This window comes from Odontesthes bonariensis, chromosome 8 (genome assembly GCF_027942865.1).
Source record: "Odontesthes bonariensis isolate fOdoBon6 chromosome 8, fOdoBon6.hap1, whole genome shotgun sequence".
Taxonomy (NCBI): Eukaryota; Metazoa; Chordata; class Actinopteri; order Atheriniformes; family Atherinopsidae; genus Odontesthes; species Odontesthes bonariensis.
Genome location: NC_134513.1, coordinates 15,499,462 through 15,519,881, shown reverse-complemented (window position 1 = coordinate 15,519,881; position 20,420 = coordinate 15,499,462). Strand labels below are relative to the sequence as shown.

Below are 20,420 nucleotides of genomic sequence, written 5' to 3'. Positions count from 1 at the left end.
ATCCATGCTATTCTCTTCCAGACCCCTTTATCTCATCATTACCCGCATATTTACAGGTTGACTCTGTGTTGTGGGCTATGAAAATAGAGGAAACTAATCCGGTAAGCGAAAGGGAGAAAGGTCACTAAATAACCTGAGAAGCAGTGTTTGGATGTATTCTAGATTTCAGAACAAATAAATGACAGAGTAAAGAATGGATCAGGTTTGAATAGATTATGAACACAAGTCGATTTCGAATTCATTCAATCCCCATTTTTAGGGAAACTGACAGCCCTACAAAGTCAAGTTATATAAAGATGCCGCACTCGTGTCTTGGAAATATGACGTCTTTCTTTGTATCTTAAAGGGATAGTTTGCCTCTTTTGACATGAAGCTGCATGACATCCCATACTAGCAATATCATTTATTTATTTAAAGTCAGACCTCACAATCGCTTGGTGCTATTTTCTTTCCCTTTGTATCACTGCGTGCTGCCACCTGCCGATAACCGCACCTGTTACGGTGTTTACTGCTCGGAAGCAGGGGACTCCTCGGTCTGCACTTTGGTTAGCACGGTCTACACAGCACGCAGTAATATGAAGGGAGAGAAAATAGCGCTAAGCGATTGTGAGGTCTGACTTTTTCCTGGAGAACAATTTTGTGATGCAAATGTATTTCTCTTTTGAACGCATATTGTTTTGAGAAGCAAAACGCTTTAATATTGTAGCCCCAGCCAACTAGCCGGACTACTTTTGTCAACGCCAAAACGAGTCTGGAACTCGGCTCACAATATGCAGCAGGGGGCAAGAAAATGTTCAGAAATGATATTGCTAGTATGGGATGTCATACAGCTTCATGTTAAAAGAAAATATCCCTTTAAGATTTTCTACTGAACTTTTTTCTGCAAAAATAAAAATTTTCATATGCTTGTTTGTTTGTTTCCATGCGAAAGTTGGAAGGATTCGTGTGGGAGCACCAGATTGAGCTTTCCAAAGCCTAAGTAATGCCTGGAAGACCCCAAATCGAGAGGAGCTGAAGGGGAGACATCTAAGATGCAGAACTGAAACAACCTGGTGAAAAAGGACGAGGAATGTCTTCCTTTGAAAATGATGTGAATAAGTGTGAGATAACTTGCAAATAAGATAGACAAACTTGTGGCGTGGACAAGGATGCAGCCTGAATATTAGGAAGCCACTGTTGTTTGTTTCCCCTCGACATGGGAGCAGGAATGACTCTTAATATCTCTCTACTTAGCTTTAAGCCCAAATGGGCAAACAGAGAGGTATAACTACATCTTTAATCTTCAATGATAATTCATACAGCAGCAAAATACCGTCTCTTTGGGAATTAATAAAGAATTATTGTACCGTATTGAATTTGAAGTTCTCCCAGCGAGGTCTATGACAGCCAATCAGTCCGCCAGGTGACAAGAGATTTCACAATAAAAACTCAAGCCATGAGAGGAAAAGCAGTGACATTTGAAATAAATCTACATAGTAGGGTGAGTCACCTAATTGTTCACAGGAGCAAAGCCTTTCTGTAATTCAAATTTGGTATGTGTGAAAGCTCTTCAACACGGAAGCCAAACATGAACGTGTGTTCGACACTAAATATTGTCTTCAAATATTAGTCATCGGTGGCCCTGCCTGTAAAAAACATTGACATCAGTCAGAGCCGAGTGGATGTGTCCTCGTTAAACAAAACTACTCCTTTCTGCAAATTTTACAGAAACATGAAATCATTCTTTATATCCACAAATGAACACTGGCTGGTGTGAAACGATGAACACCGAGTGTGTGTGGTCGCAGCGATAACAGACTTTATTAAAACTCCTCCCCACCCTGACAGCAACAATGACACTGATTTAACTCCGATTGTGCCTCGTTCTGCTTCGCTGAACACACGCACGCACACTCACACACCAACGGCTCAATCATCTCCCCTCTCCATGGTCTCTTCGCCCTTAATGAGGGAGCGTGATTTTGCAGCCTGCTGGACCAAATTAAAAAGACTCATTTACAAACCGAGCACGGTGGGCTGGTCTAACTGATACCGCCTGGCTGTCGCTTTCACGACCCCACACACAACAACAATCACACGGTGATTGCCCTGGACGCCGTACATGAGGCAACCTGAGTTATTTCAAGGTATTTCGTGTTTTGTCTCGTTAACGTAACTTCGCTAAATAACCAACCTCCATTTTTGTATTCTAGGCCTGTAATAAGGGAAAAATTTAGGGCTTGGACTGAGGCAAAAAACATTGACAACAATGTTATTTCAGACATGTGATTGTTATCATTATTTGGTAGAAAAGCGGCAGCCACGAAAGGCTGAGTCTTTAGTACGAAGATGAGCAGAAGAGCTCCAGTTTGTCAACAAATGTGAGAAAAATCACTGAAATGTAAAAAAAGCAATTTTCCTCAATGAAAGATTGGCAGAGATTTGCTTATTTCTCCCTCTACAGAGCAGAATGCCATCAAACATCCAAGGAAGCTAGAGGAATTTCAACAAGCATGAGCTGGACAGCCGTGATCTGCGATCCCTCAGCATCAAGAAAGGTCTTTGTTCGATAGCTGATATAACCACACGGACAAGGGCTCACTGTGGGAACCCCTCTGTCAAGCACTACAATGTCTCTTCAAACTTTACAGCGTGAAAAAAGAAGCCTTATGTAAACCTTGTCCAGAGGCAGCATCAACTTCTCTTCGCTCTGGGATGGACCATCACACAATAGAAACGCACACTGCGGGCAGACCGATCAGTTTTGACATGAATGAGACAAAAATAGCACCTGTAGCTCTTCATCACTGTGTGTCCCCAATGCCAGAAGGCCTTTTAAGTGTTTTAAGAAGGACAAGGGAGCATTACGGCAGTGAAGGCTTCAGTGTCCCAACTATTTTTGATAAGTACGGCAGGCTTTAAGATGGAAAAAATGGATGTATATTAACAAATTAAATGTAGTTTACAAGACAAAACATTATGTTAATGTTAATGCAATTAGCTTCAAAATTATGTTGCTAATAACTCGTCTTCACACCAGACATTTTTCTTTGACCAGTAACTGTCCTGATATTTGATACCAATATCTGAGAATTGGAATGATAGAAGTGTTTGTGCCCGTCTTTTTACATTAGAATAAAACCTTTTTGACATAAAAAGACATGACAAACGTTCAAACAGATGCAGTGAGATTTGGGGTTGAATACCGTTTTTCATCTGGCCTTATTTTATACTACATCTTTTCTCATGTGTCTATGCATGAAATCTGCACGATATCTTTTAATTTATCTGGACTGTTGCTTGTTTTTAACTTATTTTATTTGTTTCTCTTTATATTCTTTTATGTATTTTTAATACTTCTTACACTCCCTGCTGTAATGGTTTTATTTTATGTGAAGCATTTGAATTGTTTTGTACATGAAATGTGCTATACAAATAAATTTAATTTGATTTGATTATTTTGTTAGTCATGTTCGGTTGTTATACTTAAAAGAAAGTGACCTTGATGTAGATCAAGCACACATTTCCAGCTGTAAAAAAAAAAAAGTCTATAAGTTAATTGGTGGAATGCACCTTTAACGTACATCGATTTGCTAACTTTTAAACTTGTATCTGTAAATCTGCCGTGTTTCATTATTGTTTTTATTTTCCTGGGATGAGGGAACTTTTTACCACAGCCCTTCGATATCAAAACAGCCTCCTTGGGACCTCAGTCAATAAAATCAATCCATGCTCATGACATCACATTAACCCCCCCCCCCCCCCCCCAATTTAGTTTAATGAACAATTAACTGCACCCTTCTCTTCCCTCTCTGATTAAAGCCGCGGCCCTGCAGGACGGATTTTTTAATGTTTTGTTCCCTTCAACCACAGTTAATAAGTGAACATCAACGCTTTGTGAATCATCAAGGAGGCTTTTAAATGCATAATTTACATGTTAATTTTCATTGGCAGTCACTGAGCTTTAGCCGAGAATCCTGCATCCGAAATGTGGCCTCTGTGGGAAAATCACAACCTCGTGAAATGTGGCAGATTCTGCTCACTGCCTGCTGTTATTATTGTGTTTCACGGGCAATAAGGCAGTGATTTATAGAGGGACTGACCACGGTTTTATGAAGTTTGGGAGAGTCTCGGCACGAGTGAGTGACTGGAATGTGGCTGTGGATGACCACAAGTGAATATAAAACAATAATAAAAAATAAAAAAAACAACTATTGTTCCAGGCTGCAGTTTCCTGCCGAGTTTTTTTTACCTTGTCATATTTGGCGACTATTTCAGCCCGCTCCTGGTCAAGTTTCACGGCAGCATCCTGCTCGGTGTCAGACGCTGGAAGACAAACAGACACAGAAGAGAAAAAAAAAAGAAAGCGTGAGGGACAAGTGAATGAATGTTACAGCTCGACCTTAATTGGCAAGTGCAGCAAAAAAAAAAAACAAATGTGGCAAGGAAGTCACAGTTAACACGATGACTGTCGAAGATGGCATTTCTTTGACATTCAGAGGAAGATTAGCTTAGACTTGGCCTAACCCTAGGCGGCCGATTGTTGAGACAAATATTCAGTCGTCGGGACGTTTTCTAAAGCTTTGGATGTTCATTATTAATGAAATCTTGGCAAAAGTGCGCCAACAGCTCAAACGTTTGTGTTGTACTTCTCTCCTTTCCTCCCTTCAAAAGATCAAACCTTCAACAGTATACCTTTTAGGGATCAGTTCATCTTAAATTCACTCAGTTTTGACACATTTTTAAAGAGACTTTGACCGGGGTGGGGGGGGGGTGGGGGGTGGTGGTGGTGGTGGTGTGTGTGTCATGTTGTTGTACTCCAGTGTTTTTTAATGCACTATACTTTGTTAACTTCAACACTGCCTTTGAAGTGTTAAATGATGCCCTATCAGTGGAAACAAACGCTAAATATTCCAAAATCCAAATGACGCTGATATTACAGTTCAGGTCATTTGGGAGCAAATTCATGCGTTCGACATGTGGAAACTGCTCAATGTAAAGAGTTGCACTCCTGAAAGAAATGCTGGGCTGATGAGCGATACTGCTCATGTGGCCGTAAAGTACACCATCCCGACCCCAAAAATAACAATGGGCCACCAGCTTTATGACAAACTTCCCAGGTAAATGTCAACTAATCCTGGTGAATGTTCTGAAATCCGTGTTGGAGTTTGGAGATAAAAACGCCTTGCAGGGTATCCTCGAGGCGTTACAACTGTTACTGTGCACACATCGGATTATTCTGTCACCGCAGACGGGCTTTTGTGTTATTCCGGCTCTCCGTGGCTGTGCCACGAACACGCACTCACACAAACCGGTGAGAAAAACGGCCCAACCTCAGCCGGCGTGAGCAAGTGTCTCGATGATGAGGAGCTCCTTTAAACGGCGACAGGGACGTCGCTGAGGCTCTGAAAGCCGTTCGGTGTTTGCTGAGCCCACGCAGCACATTGTGTGAGAGCAAATGTGTTTGTGGTTGTTGCTGCGCGCTGATAACACTTCTCACTTCTCTATACCCCTCGGGATTGTAAATCAGTAACAGCAGTTTACACACCGCGAACACACACACACACACACACACACACACACACACACACACACACACACACACACATACACACACACACTTAGTGATTCAGCCAACTGCGAGAGGCTCCAACACACACATTATCAAGTGGGGTCATGTTGTGTTTATGTTGAATCCGGTCTGCGGCACGAAGTAATGGAGGCATCGAATAAATCACACAAGCACAGCGAAGAGAAGCAGGCGGCAGGGAGCCAGCACAACCAGACGCTTGAACACAAAACACCTGAAAGAGGAGCGGCACTTTTCCAAGCTTGAGGATTTTATCGACAGTGCAACTCACGAACAATACAAACGCTCTCAATCAGATCTATGGGACATGCTTTAAATCCTCTCAGGTAGGCACGCTTGGAGAATACAAAGTGCGGCGTTTCGTTTTTTGGATCAAATCTGACGAAAAGTAGTCGATGTCACCTCTTCAAGTGATGCTGGACGGTTTAGTCTGATTTAGCTAACTGATAGATAACTGATTTAGTGAAATTAAGCGTGACGCGTTTTAATGCATTTCACGGCAGATGAAATAACATTTGGCAGACTTTTCTCTGATTACCGGACACTGGCAGAGAAGCAAAAGGTTTGATTTTGGATCCCAATGATACTAAATTACTGCGAAATCTGAACGCAAGCCGTTAAATAGTTTCTGGATCAAAGTGATGCACCAGTTGCAACTAAAAACAATTAGTTGCGTCTCATTTCCTATGCTCTGTGAGTAAGGGGTTTGAAAAAATAAATAAATAAATCAGAATGGATCCTATTAAACAAATGAACAATTTCCAATTATGGATTTTAGAAGAACCAGAAGGGCCATAAGGGCCAGGTACTTCAGCACCTTTAGCCAACCCCCCCCCCCCCCCCCCCCCCCCCCCCCCCCCCCATCTGCTCTGCATGTGCAGGCTGCTGCTGTTTTGTCAGGGGAAAGACCCTGAGAAGCAACAACACAATCCTTTAGAAGCTCTAAACTCCCAGCAGTTGTGTAATAGCTACGATTCCTTTTCCTTTGACCAGTCTTACAAGCCTTTTTTTTTTTTTTTTTTTTTTTTTATGACTCCAGTCATTCTTCCGACTTCCTCTTTGGGTCTCTGGGGTTCAACGGGAGGAAAGGCTCGATTCGAATTCCGAAGCGCTCCGAACAAACACGCTCCTCATTGAGCTGGGCTGGCATTTTTATGACAGGATGGTGGCGTGTCAGTGAAAGGCATGTCGCTGCGGGCTGCCAAGAGCACAGACAGCGGGACGAAACCATCTGGGGGCAAATAAACAAATACAGTAACAGTTTTTTTTTTCTGTTGGGAATTCCACCCCAGGAGGCCCTGTGGTTCCCACAGTGAGGAGAGAGGAAACGGGATTCAGCCTTTTCTGGGCACTGGAGTGAAAGCTCAATTCTCAGTCCTTTACAGACATATTAGTATTCCACAGTGGCCAAGCTTAAGCTAAATGCAATTAAGAGACATCGGCACGCTTCAGGAATCACACTGATGTCCGTGACGGAGCTTGGGTTTTATTTGAGGCCGGGTAGCTCTTGGTGAACTTGTGTAGATCCAAAGTTTAAAGCCACTCATAGAGGACGTCTTGTGAGAATGTCGAAGAATTTTCTTTTTTTTTGTTTTTTTTGTCTTAGAGGCCTTACGTTTAACAGCAAGTGCAGCCAAAGAGGACTCCTCTATGCTAAACACCAGAGGTTAATACAAATAAATAATATTAATGACAGGTTACACAATGAAATTTAATCATTTTTACCCTTATGGGGCTTCAGAAATAAGTTGTGCATGTTGACGTTGACACTTGACTAGAAACACATTTGTTGGCCATAATGTTGACATCCCACATTTTCACGCCGTGTATTGCTGAACCCCCTCTCTTGTCCTTTTCTGTTTAAAAAGCTCAGTTTGGGTCACTTTAATGCCACTGGACAAAAAGCCTCGAGGCGTTTCGGACAACTCGGGAGCCGTGCTTTCTTTAGAAAAGGGAATAGCTCCCCATCGGTGTTGACCCAAAAGCATCAAATTGAATCTTTATTTTGCCATGTCCTACTCTTAAGCAAACATTCGTGACCAGTATTCACTCTTATCGGTTTCTACTCTCCGCCTGCTTCCGATGGGGACTCACTTGTAAGATTTTCTAGTTGCTAGATACTCCGCAATAGAAGAGACAATGAAGCTCTGCCGAAGGCGAAACCGCATCATGGTGTTAATTTTCCTAATCCTTATAAGGGGGATACACACCATCCTTGTTGCGATACATCCAGGTTCCAGCAAGCAAGTTTTGCAGTTAGATGTCCCGTTTCAAAGGCTGATACTTATGAGATTATTTTCTAATGTTCAGTAAATGCAGACTGAATCATAAAAAAAAGGTTTTGCCCTCAGTGTCAACCTGTCAGAGCTCATAACTTTTACAATCCATCTTTCTAAGAGGCTCATCAGTTATTAAACTACATTTGCAGTCTCAAACAATACAAGAATTAAATGAAAAGCTTTGGTTATTCCATCCGTTATTCAATAAGCGGAACAAATTTGTATTGACCGACAAAACCTCAACATGTAACAAGATCCAAGTGTGGGTCTGCCCTTTGAAAGGCAACATCTTGTCATCCTGCTCATCCTTCATTTTGAACCCCCCCCCACTAAGCTGACCTTCCACCACCTCCCCCCTGAACTGCCAGTCGGCTCCAGCTAACTGTCCCCGTCCTGCTGTGACTAAAATGTCCCCGTCCGTCACCTTCCCCGACCAGCTGGACGCTGCCCCACCTCCCCCCGGCTCTACCCTTCAGTCTTGCAGGATTCACATCACAGATGGAGGTTTTCCCCTGCAGGAAGTCAGGTGTCGCTTGCCCTTGCGGGACGGGAAGCTCTCGCAGAACTTGAGCCGGTTTCCAAGTCTTGCAGAGCAAATGAAAGGATAATGGACATTCTGGTGATCACTACTGTGCAGGCCATGTGACAGGAAGCACAGTGGAGTATATTTATGTGTTTGTTCCTCATTATCATTTGCTGCTGCAGACCAACACGGACAACAACACCATGACAAGATTAATAGCAGTCCTCCTTGTTTCCTCTTTCCGCTGCTGTAATGAGCTCTTTGTTCTTTATGTCGAGGACTTGTCTCGTGTTGCAACTCCATGCTCTCCTCCAAACATTATTTGCACATCTCTTGCCCTCTTATGCACACCATCTGCACAAAGGGAGGAATAGTTATGACAACAGTAATGACGGTGGAGCGGTTCATGGGAGAAGAACTCATTTCCCATCAACTCTGGAGTTTCCTCTACTGAAACCCACATACGATACGACCTCTGCTCACACATGCATGCATGCAAATCACTACATACAGACGTAATGATTCAATATATTTGCTTGCGTACTATATGGAATTTTGAAAATGCATTTGAATGTTTTAAACCGGCTTAGTTTCCAGGTAGAGTTGGGAGTTTTTTTTAAGATCTTCAACACATTTTCCTAAACACTCTCGCGCAGATTTGTGGGCTTTCACTGGACTCAAGCCTGGATGTTTTTGCTGTGAAAGATGAGCAAACTCCAAAGCCCATTTAGGAGTCCTGCTTTCTACAAATCACTTCTGTAAACCGTTTTCTCTTGACCCACTAAGACCGGATGCAAGACATTAGTATCTCTCACTTTAAAGGCCTGAAGTGACGTTTGAGTAACAGAGGGGCAAAGTCGGTTAATTACAGTGAAAGACCATCTGTCATAAATAATGGTTTTAGGGGACAGAGATAATGTCTGTCAGGTTTTTATTTTAGAATATATCTTATTTTTTAAATATATGCTTGATCTAAAAAAAAAAAAAAAGTACATCTCAAGTCTGAGGCTGTTAATACATGAAGCTGATTACTCGGTGAAAAGATCCTTTTCAGGCAGCTGAAGTATTTACTTAATACAGTCATAAATTCTCTGGTTTTATTCCTTCAAGTAGGAGTAGTTTTTGCCGTTTTACTCCTTTGTAATTTCTTTCTAGTTGGACAAAGTGCGTGGTCAGTTTGGGCTTTTACAACTTGTAAAAAAAAAATAATAATTTTACCATCATATGGCCCCCCTATGGACCTGTCTGGTAAAAAGATTCAATTAAAAAAAAAAATCAATGTAAATGTGTCATCACTTCTTGAGTCTTCCTGCTAATAAACCGCAAAAAAAACCCCAAACAAACTAAATCAACCACAAAAACACTCCACGGTGGCGCTAATTAAGAAATAAAAGTCACCAATCTGAACGCAACATGAGGCGAAACAGCAACGTCGGGCTGTGCAACTCCCCAACAACACACAGTTTTCATCAAGACGAGACAGCGACGTGTAGCACCTTTAAATAAAAACTGAGGCGTTCACACAATGATGCAACCTCACACTTCAGACTGTTCAGAATGTTACCCGCAACATCACAAACCGCTGATGAGGCAACTGCATTTCACAGCCAACTGTCATGTGTTATTGCCTCGCTTCCAGGAGAACCGTGTGTGTTTTCCAACCTTAACGCAACCACACGGCCGACCTCGGGATAATTACACACTCTGCAGCCATCCTGACTGACTTAACCTGTTAGACTGAGCATAGTTTACGTGAAGACGGTGTTTTCAAGACAACCCAGCCAATGATTTCTTTTCTTTGGATGTTGCTGTAACATCGGGGCACTCGGGTTTAAGAGTGTTCTCTAAAGAGCGTGTTGAGCAAGGACAAACATTCCACAGTGGCACCACAATCAGTTATTAGCACACAACATTAGCATTCTGTCATGAGGGTGTTATATTTGGAAGCAAAGAGTCGGCACATAATAGCTGGCTGTTGTTTGTCTGAGCTGGCGTCATCACTTGTGGGTGACATCATTTGTGGCGTTTGTGCACAGAGCTGCACTTGGTCCGTGCAACACGTCACAGTTACTTAGTTGTTGCATGGCGAAGAGTAGCCAATACTGGCATGTTTGCATGACTAAGAGCTGAAGCCTTACTGAAGCCTTACTGAAAGCAGTGTGGGATCACCTTGACAGAGAACGGCACAAACGGCAGCCAACTTTCAAAGAGGAGCTTTGGAATGTCGTTCAAGAGGCCTGGAGAACTATTCCGTCTTTCTAAAAGAAAAATCAAACGAAAGCTTGTCTGACGCTCGTACCGAATATTGACTTTTTGCCTCATATAAATTTCCCATTTAGGTTGGCACATGTTTCAATAAATCCCTGCTTCCATTTCATGGATTTCCTGGCAATACATGAAGAAATGAAGGGGTTGTATTTTGCACAGCACTGTATAGCAACGATATAAGGGGCAAATCACAGTGACGAAGACGGTAGTTGCACCACATTTCGACAAATTAAATATCAAACCCATACATCATTCCAGAAAAATAATTTTTTTCTCTCAAGACTCACCGACTTAAAACGAAGTCACATCAGTCCATTTAAAACTGGATTATTCAAAGCTACTTCCCTATACAAAGACAGAGCTTCCCTTACGTAGCACAGTATAAAGCAAACATGTACACAAACAACTGTTGTACTTGTTAAAAGTGCCACAACGCGATGCCACCGGGACGGAATCTTTTCATCTTTCACCTCTTTTCAAGTCATCCCCTGGATCCTCCAGGCGAGCCTTGGTCCGCATCGGTCACAGTTCAGCCAGGTCCAGCACATCAAAACGCAACCTGATCTACCTCATCCCCATCAGCGTCACCACACACTCCTCCGTACCAGCACAAAGGGAGGAAACGTGAGCGCGGGGCAGAGAGAAGTGAGAAACAGAGATGCTGCTGTCACAATGCTGCCGTTTGTTGTCGCGGTGCAGACGGAGAGAAAGAAATCTGACTTCAGGAGCGAGTCATTCCCACTCACAGCATTCCCCTCCCATACACAACAACACAACAAGCTCCATTCAGCACATCGCACACAGAGGGAGACAGAGGGGGCACAGGGAATGGCCGGTTCCTCACAACTTTTTTTTTAAGAAAGAATAAGAGGAATAATAATCTGCTCATCTTCAGCGAGAGTGGAGATTCACCGAGTTGATTATACCTACAATTCGCTAAAAACTCTTTCTTCTTTGCTGTGCAACTTTCAAAGTGATGCATGTAGGAGCGGGAAAGAGAAAGAAGCTGGAGGCTCAGATGACAGTTTGATGATAAACGGTTTCCATTAAAACCCAATTACGAGACGGACGTGATGTACCATGAAGGGATTTTTTGATGTGCCGTATCAAAGAGGGGAGGAAGGCAGGGTGGGCCGAGGAGACTGAAATGAGCAACAGGCAAAGAAAATAAAGAGAGGGGGAAAAAAAAAAAGTTGTCTTGTCATCTCGGCTATATCTCTGTGCTGCATCGGCACAGGAAATATCTGTTTGTGAAGCGACCGAGAAGAGAGTGAAGTGCTTTTAAGGCTTCTGAAGCTCCAGGGGTCGCAGCGAGAAGAGGAGGAGGGCGTTCACCGCTTTCAGGCGCCATCTCCAGTTTCTGGAAGTTCGTCTCTTTGAGGGGTTTATAAAGGCTGACGTTTGTGGGCGCCGCGAGGCAAATAGTTTGAGCTTTGCTTCCTGAAAAACTGACTGTCGTTTGCCACAAAGTGAAAGTCTCACTCACTTTTATATGTATAAATGTGGGAAAACATCTCATGCTATCAAGACACTGCACTGAAATCAAACTGAAAACCAAGAAAACAGAAGGAGAACTCAAAGCAAATGCCAAGTAATATTTTGAAAAGCTCCAAAAAAAGCTCCATTTACTAATTTTATCTAAAGAGATTAGGCTACCAAGCGTCACCACAGGGTGGTGCTACAGGCTACATGCTAGTGGCTGTAATTCAGTAGAAGAAGTTGTACCGACCAGAAAGAAATATAGAGGAGCAAAAATCAACAACAACTGCAGCGGACATCCACAAAAGGAAAAGAAAGCTCCTCTTCAGGAGTTACTGCCATCTCTTGGAATATTTGGGATGTTAACTGACGTAACTTTAATCATTGCCATATCTGACACGATTCACAAAGTTGTTTCCATTCCTTCTAATGCGCAATAAACTTTTTAGAGCATTATTGGAAGATTATCTGCTTTTTTTCCCTCATTCGCATCTTCCAAGTGTGAATCAGCGACGGCAACGAAACCCCGGTCTAATGGCAAAAATGACTTTATTTACAAAATAAACTGTTCTCCGGCACTCAAACTTCAAAATGGCTCAAGACTAAGATGAGGTACCGAACGGTCAAGGAGCATCTACAACTTAAAAGAACATGGTTCAGCACAGAAAAGTGCCCCAATAAAAATGATCCGTAACCTAACGTGAGGCCGCATTCACATTACCGTCAATTTCGATTCAATGTCGGTCAGATTCGACAGTCATAACTGCAAGGGTTTTGTATCGGTATCATTTTGGAGATTGGATAGAGACAAAGGAAAAATTCTGAAAGAGTAAAAGCTATCGCAGCAAATTTGTGGTTAAAATCCAGCTCTAAAGGATGGCAAACATTTATCTGGCTGTAATGGAAAAGGCTGCGGGTAAGTTGTTGTGACGGCAGTAAAGGGAACTATATGGTATTCGGCGGGTGGTTTTAACGCCGTTTTGTTGTGTTATTTTCCTCTTTGGTACAATATTGATCTTTAAAAAGTAAAAGCTACATATTCTAACAATATGGAAGCCCCCTTTTCATTTCCTGGCACTTGTGCAGCTCAACTCTTCTTCCCCATTTTTCTTTTTCACCGTCCGAGATGCAAACACACAGTTCTGCTGAGTGGGTTGGCGGACTGGGCAGTGTGCCAAATATCAAACCTCTGATCTAAATGCTGCTGTGAATAACTTGGCCGGAGCTAAGTCAGAAAGGCTGGCAGTCCATTGCTACAAAGAAAAGATTTGAAAATCAAGAAGTTCAGTCATGTGGTATCATCACAAGCATGTGTTTCAAATGCAATTGAAGTGGAGCTATTTCGAGCGAAATGAAGTCACCAGCCTCGACACAACACCGTCATTGAATCTAACAATATTCTCGTGACAAACAGAGAAGAATGCTTTGTGTCATTTTTATATCAGCTTGGTCAAAATGAAGTAATCTATGTATTTATTTTCAGTCAATCTAGTTTAATTCTATTTCACAGTCAAACAAGCAATTAACAAGCAGCAAGTATTCATTTATTCAATATGGACTAACTTGGCATACCAACGCAGGTTCTTACAGAACAGATATCAGTTAGGTCAGTATCACTGTAGGAGAAGAAAAATCTGGAGTCGTTTCGATTGTTCAAAGAGGCTAAATGTGGAAACAGGAGTCATTGAGAACTAAAAGCGCCACTGGAGAAGTTTGCAAACCTTATAACTATCTGCCTTCGACTCCATTTGGCGACGCTGGCTTTTGTTATGCACATTCAGGACATGAAACCACCCTAAAAGCACCGGAGGGCTGAGATATTGCAGTTCACAGCCCCGCTCCACAGCGTTTTATATCATGGCCTTTGGATATTTCTGTGGGCTTTGATGGCATCTTTGTGGCCTCTTCAACATGGCAAAATAAATCCATGTGTATGTCTGTGCATGTGCAGGGCTCACACAGATATTTGTTTTTCTGACTGTGGTGTTACACCCCAGAACTGTGGGGGGAGCCAAAGAGCAACAAATTTGCTGATATGTTTAGTAACACCTTCCCAGAAATGAAACGATCACATAGTCGTTGCTTCATTCTCTATGAAGCGGTTTTCAATCACATACTCTGAACGCAACTTCTTTCATAGCCAAACCAAGTCCGCACCGAATTTGAATCATTCGAATCAATATTGAATCAAATCGGAAATCACACCGATTGGCATCCTTCTGAATTGGAACTGAATCTATACAGGAAAGTAGTGACACCCAGCTCTAATTTTATATTTAGCCTTGGCAGTGAGAGTAACGTCACTGTTCCTCTGCAGGTAAAAGTCTAACTTCCTCACTGGCTAGAGTTAGAAGTAATTTCCTTTTTTTCCTCTGACATGCAAACACCACACACACAAACAAACAAAGATATTTACTGCCATTACACTACCGTCAAAGATATATATCAAGCTTGGATATTATCATCCTATCAGATTGACAGACTCAACACCGCAATATTTAATCCCAATCTAAACAGCAGACTGAGACCAACTTAAAAAGCTGTATCCCATTGAGCTCAGTTAATTAGCTATCGTGCTTTCAGAGTCAGTACAGGAAACGGTAAAGATGCTTCTGTGGCTTGACGTATTTACGCGGTCTCTGGAAAGCAAAGCTGTGAGGTTTCCTGATCTCTGACAGGACAGAGGAAGTGAAAGCGGCACCACAGTTTGCCAAGTTGAATGCCTGTGAAAAAGATTTGCATGCAGAGAACGGTATAAAGGACACGCACACAAAAATCGGAGACGATGCTACCGCAACGCAGCTTTGAATTCTGCATACAAACTGATGAGGCGCACAATGCCAAAACGCAGTCCAGAGAACAAGTCTGATCAAACACAGCTGATATGAGCCCATCCCGTTGAAACCATGCCAACATCATGACTGTCATCAGTTTGTCATTAACAGGATGGAACACGTCGGGTGGGTGGCACAACAAAAACAACAGTACACACAGACAGTTTTCACTGCTCAGAACAGAGGACTGAAACAAAGAACTGAACAAAAAGAAAAGGCAGACATTTACCTTTTGGTCTGTTTAATACATGACAAAGTATTAAGAATTAACATTTGGTAATAACTGTCAAAAGTTATGATTGAATAAAATTCATCAGTTTGATGAATACCATAATCTTTGGGAATCTCATCCCCTTTTTAAAGGTTTAAGTCAACGGAATATAACCATAATTAATGCTGGTTCAGATAGCTGAAGGTAAGTGTCTGACTGAACAGAAAAAAAAAATTTGATAAGAATTCCATAACAAAGACAGTCTCATTAGAGCCGTTACCACTTGTAAAGTATTGCATCACAGCGGTGATGAAAAGCCGCCGTGCTCCCATTTCTGGGAAAGTGAAATTTTCCTCATCCGATTTAAGGTCGTTATGCCCAACCTGACCGCTACATGGCATCAGTTGGGACTAAAAGACAGTGGTATTTGTTGACTCGACCGCATCTTTAACATAGGCTTTTGTAAACATTTCAGTTCACATTGAAATGTTCTGTTCACTTCACAGATAACAGTTGTAGCGAGCACCCGTGGGATACGCCGGAACACACCTGATCCACAAAGGCCTCATCATAACACCCTCAGCGCCCTACTGATCAGCTGGAACCATCCTGGTGCCATGTCAGGGATTTAAAGTTTTTATGCAGCTGGAGTCATCGCCATCACGTCAGCACACTTAACACTTAAATTTAGCTATGTTTGATGGGCTGCGCGGTAATTTGACGCATCACTTAATAGGTCTGAGTGTGAAGCAGCAAGCGGGGATCGATACAGTTTGCTAAATCTGAGACTTGCAGTTAGTTATTTAAAACAACGTTCCCGCGAAGGCAGAAGAGGAAACAGCTTTTAGAGATTTTCTTTTCTGCCATGATAGCCGGCAGCAGCTGTATGAACAGTGCCGAAGCTTTGCCCTTTAGGGAGGACGGACAGGCATTTAGTTGGCCGCTACACTGTGGAAGTCGGGAGGCAGTTTTTCCCCGCTGGGTCCGGACGGTCTGCAGGCCCCACCTTCTCTAAAACTGCTTGCAGTATTTTCCCCTTCAGCTCCCGTGCCACACATAAAGAAAATGCACACACAGAAAGCCCAGAGATTGGTTCACAATGCACAAGTGTTTCCCTTTTGTCCTTCAGTTGAGATGCCACAGAGACAAGAGGCGAAGACAGAGAAGTATCGGGTTAGCTGAATAATGCAGTGAGATAGTGAGCTACCGATGAGCGGGAGAAGTTAGCGTTAGCTTTGCTATAAATCTAAGCTGCCCTGCTACTCCTCCTTTCACTACAGGCACAAGATAAGTGCTGCTGCAAAGAAAATCTCTTGTTTGTCAGAGCTCAGCGTTACAAGAAGAGCCTGCAGAGAATTTTAAAATAAAAGAAGTAACAGATGTCACAATAAAACACAAAAACTCTGCATATTGTTATCACACTTCATGTAAATATCCACAATTCATATGTTCTTCCACAGCCGACTGATGAAAAAATAGTTATAGCGTGACTGAGGTATAGGTTTTCAGTCATGTGATTAGTAGTGATTTCGAGCTGTTCTCTGAATTTATTCGCTGTTCATAACGATGTGAAAAGTTTAAGAATGCAAACGCATTTTTATTGAAATTTACAAGAAACAGGCAGCTGTTCGATGGGAAAGTAAAGTGGTTTCATTTTCTATTCAGAACAGGAAAACAACAACTGCAGAGTTGTGTACTTTTTAAACTGAATGCGAGTCAGTTAGGTCCTGAACAGATAAAAATTCAACCCCTTCTTGCAAGCAGGTGCAGAAAAAACATTACACAAGCATAGAGTCTGCGGTGAATAATTCATGAAGTAAAGATTGTTTTCCAACATTTTCAGCCACATTAAGGAGCGCGCACAGCAGGGAGCGCTTTCAGAAAAAGGAAAAAGGAAATAGTTCATAACGAAGTTTGTGGATTTTTTGTCAAACATAACTTCACATAAGAGCAGAAGATGAAAGCTAGCGAGTTGCATTAAAAGTGGTAGAAAGAAGACGTTTTGGCAGCGAAAATCTCCAACCCTCAGAAACTTATATCAAAAACAATCTAGATGGACAGATAGCACTACAGACAAGGGGGAAAACATGGTGATTATTATTTTATTTTTTTTTGGGGGGGGGGGGGGGGGGCAACTTAACTTTTACAGGGATAGTTCACCTCTTTTGACATGAAGCTGTATGACATCCCATATTAGCAATATCATTTATTAAATTTGACTTACCCCCTGCTGCGTCCTGTGAGCCGAGTTCCGAGTACCTCACAATCGCTTAGCGCTATTTTCTCTCCCTTCGTATCACTGCCTGCTGTGTAGACTGTGCAGACCGAAGTGCAGACCGAGCAGTCCCCTGCTTCTGAGCAGTAAACATCGTAACAGGCGCAGCTGTCGGCAGGTGGCTGCACGCAGTGATATGAAGGGAGAGAAAATAGTGCCAAGCGATTGTGAGGTCTGACTTTTTCTGGATGAACCATTTTGTGATGCAAATCAAATTAGTCAAATTTAATAAATTATATTGCTAATATGGGATGTCATACAGCTTCATGTCAAAAGAGGCAAACTATCCCTTTAAAGCAAAAGATGGTGTTACCCCATAAATGCAAGTTTCAGATGAAAGAGCAGTTTTCACTCATGCACTGGAGTCCTGAACATTTCCAGACATGCTCAGGAGGGGCTGCATGTGAGAAACAGAAAGGTCTGCAAACTTAGCTTCAGACGCAACCTCATGATCATTTGGAGAATCCCTGATCGAGACATGATGTGCATAGAGGAGACAGTCCTCCAGGGCATTTGTGGCAAGTGTGTGCGCGTGCAGGGAAAAATTGCTGGATGTTGCCAGCATCTCGTTCGCTCGTTGATACTGCGGATAAATCCAAATATATGTGGTATCTATGTCAAAGCCAAAACAAGACCGACTTGAAGAAAGTTTCCACCGACCATTTTTAACCAAAACTCTAGCCGGATGTCACTGCAGGATATTTCCGGCCGCTCCTTTGAAGAATCTGAGCGAATGGCAAATGCATGGAAGTCGAGACTCAGTTCTCTGAATATCTTCCAGAAACTCAGACGTCCATCTCCAATGCTTCACAGTGACCACGTGTGAAAGTGACAAAAATACATTACAGGAATAATTAGAGGTTTAGTTGTCCATCCATCATCCCAATCCCCATGTTAAGAAAGTGAAATTTTAGGAGGAAGAAACCAACGCACACCAGAAGTTTCGAGGTGCAGGTAGCGGGTACTAGTTCACTTCAAAGGGGAAGATACCGCACACTCTTGTCCATCATGCTGAATTTATTGTACAAACAACGTTTCGGCCAGTGTGGCCTTTCTCAAGTTTTTACAAAAGTTTTTACACAAGCAAAGTGAAAACACCTCTTATAAATTGTCCTCTAGTATGTGATTGGCTGACAACAATCAGTTAATTAGTCCCATGACACCTGCCAATCAAGGTGGAGTCTCGTCACACATTAATCAATCACATATGTTTACATTGGCAAATAGTGTCAAAAGGACAGGTAATAAGTTTAGACAATTTATAAGTATTGAAAGAAAAAAGAAAAACATAAACATAATAATACACCAGCCCCTGTGAGTGCAAAAGATCCAAATACCAAGTGGTCTATATACAATATAGTCCCATGATGGGAAGACAAAATAATATAAAGACAATACTTGCAATGTTTAAATCAGGCCACTAGGGGCCGTCATAAAAAGCATTGTATCACCCTGTCAACCCATCAAAAGAGTCCAGACCTGCAGAGTAACAATGAGTCTAGTTAGAGAAAACATTTCAGTTCAAATTCCACAATGTCCTAAGGGAATGAATATAATAATTTTCTCTCTGAGATAGTAGACGTTCAAGGTTACCACCCCGTCTAGGTAGAGATACCTTTTCAATGCCTTTATATTTTAGCGCAGAAACCGAATGACCAGCTTCCACAAAATGCGCTGCAACTGGATAGTTAAGGTTTTTACAGCGAATAGTGCTGCGATGCTCCGCAATGCGTACTTTTAACTCCCTACTGGTTTTACCAACATATGACTTACCACATGGGCACATAATCAGATAAATAACAGACTTAGTCTTGCATGTGATAATGCCCTTAATTGGAATACTTTTACCTGTATGTGGATGTTTAAATGAAGTACATTTATAAGTATAACTGCATTGCACACAGGAGCCACATTTACGGTTGCCATCCGGAATAGGAGATAAGACAGACTTAGGGGGCGCAGTCAATGGTGGAAGATCAGAGTTTACCAACTTGTCCCTTAGGTTTTTACCACGTTTGTACACTATCCGTGGTTGGTTCTGAAATGCATCACCAAAATTAGTATCTGATTTGAGTATGTGCCAGTGACGGTTAATAATACTCTTTAGTTGCTCGGAACATTTGGAATAACATGTAGAGAGCATAATGGTGGGTTCTTCTTTTTTCTTTGGCCTGTAACGCAATAAATCCGACCTGGCTGGGTCTGTTTTTAATTTTGTCATTTGCAAAGGTAATTTGAGGTGACTTGTATCCGCGCGCTCGAAACCTGGACTCCATCGTGCGCATGCTGCGTTCGTAATCTGCCTCTCTGCTGCAAATGCGTTTAACCCTACAGAACTGACTATAGGGGAGGCTGTTCTTCAGTGGAAGAGGATGACAAGAATCGGCTCTTAATAGACTATTGCGTGCTGTAGGTTTAGTACATAAATCTGTATACAGTGTGTCATTCTCACGTATGACCCACACATCTAAAAAGCTGATGCGGGTCAAATCAAAGTCCATTGAAAAAGCTAAACATTCCGTACAATTATTCAGATAAGTAAAGAAATCTTGTAAATCATTAATGCTCCAACGCCACAGGGCCAGTACATCATCTATATAACGTTTCCAGAGTATCAGATGTGGTCTAAACCTGTTGTTCACATAAATATATTTTTCTTCAAAAAACCTCATATAAATGTTAGCAAAGGATGGAGCAAAAGGACTGCCCATCGCTACACCTCGCTTCTGTAAGAACCATGCATCTTGAAACAGAAAATAATTACATGTCAAGATTAGTTTAGCAAATTCAAGTATGCAGTTTGTAGATGGGTTTGGGGAGGTTTCTCGTTCGGAAAGAAAATATTCTAATTCCTCCAAACCTTCGTCATGGGGTATAGAGGTGTAAAGAGCGTTCACATCAAATGACACAAGAATCATTTCATCTTCTGGAAGAGGGTTAACAGTGTCAATAACTGACATTAAATGCCCAGTGTCTTTGATA

General features: G+C 42.1%; 1 protein-coding gene across 4 annotated transcripts in view; it reads right to left on the bottom strand.

Moving 5' to 3' along the window:
• usp6nl (USP6 N-terminal like) overlaps positions 1–20,420 on the bottom strand; it is a 93,477-nt gene that overhangs the window by 26,083 nt on the left and 46,974 nt on the right. For 3 of the 4 annotated variants that reach the window (XM_075471894.1, XM_075471893.1, XM_075471891.1), the window contains one exon: positions 4,232–4,305. In XM_075471894.1, coding sequence (XP_075328009.1) covers positions 4,232–4,305 — 74 coding nt within the window. Of the gene's footprint in view, positions 1–4,231; positions 4,306–11,109; positions 11,340–20,420 lie in introns of those variants that run through there. The other variant, XM_075471892.1, reaches the window with a different exon arrangement.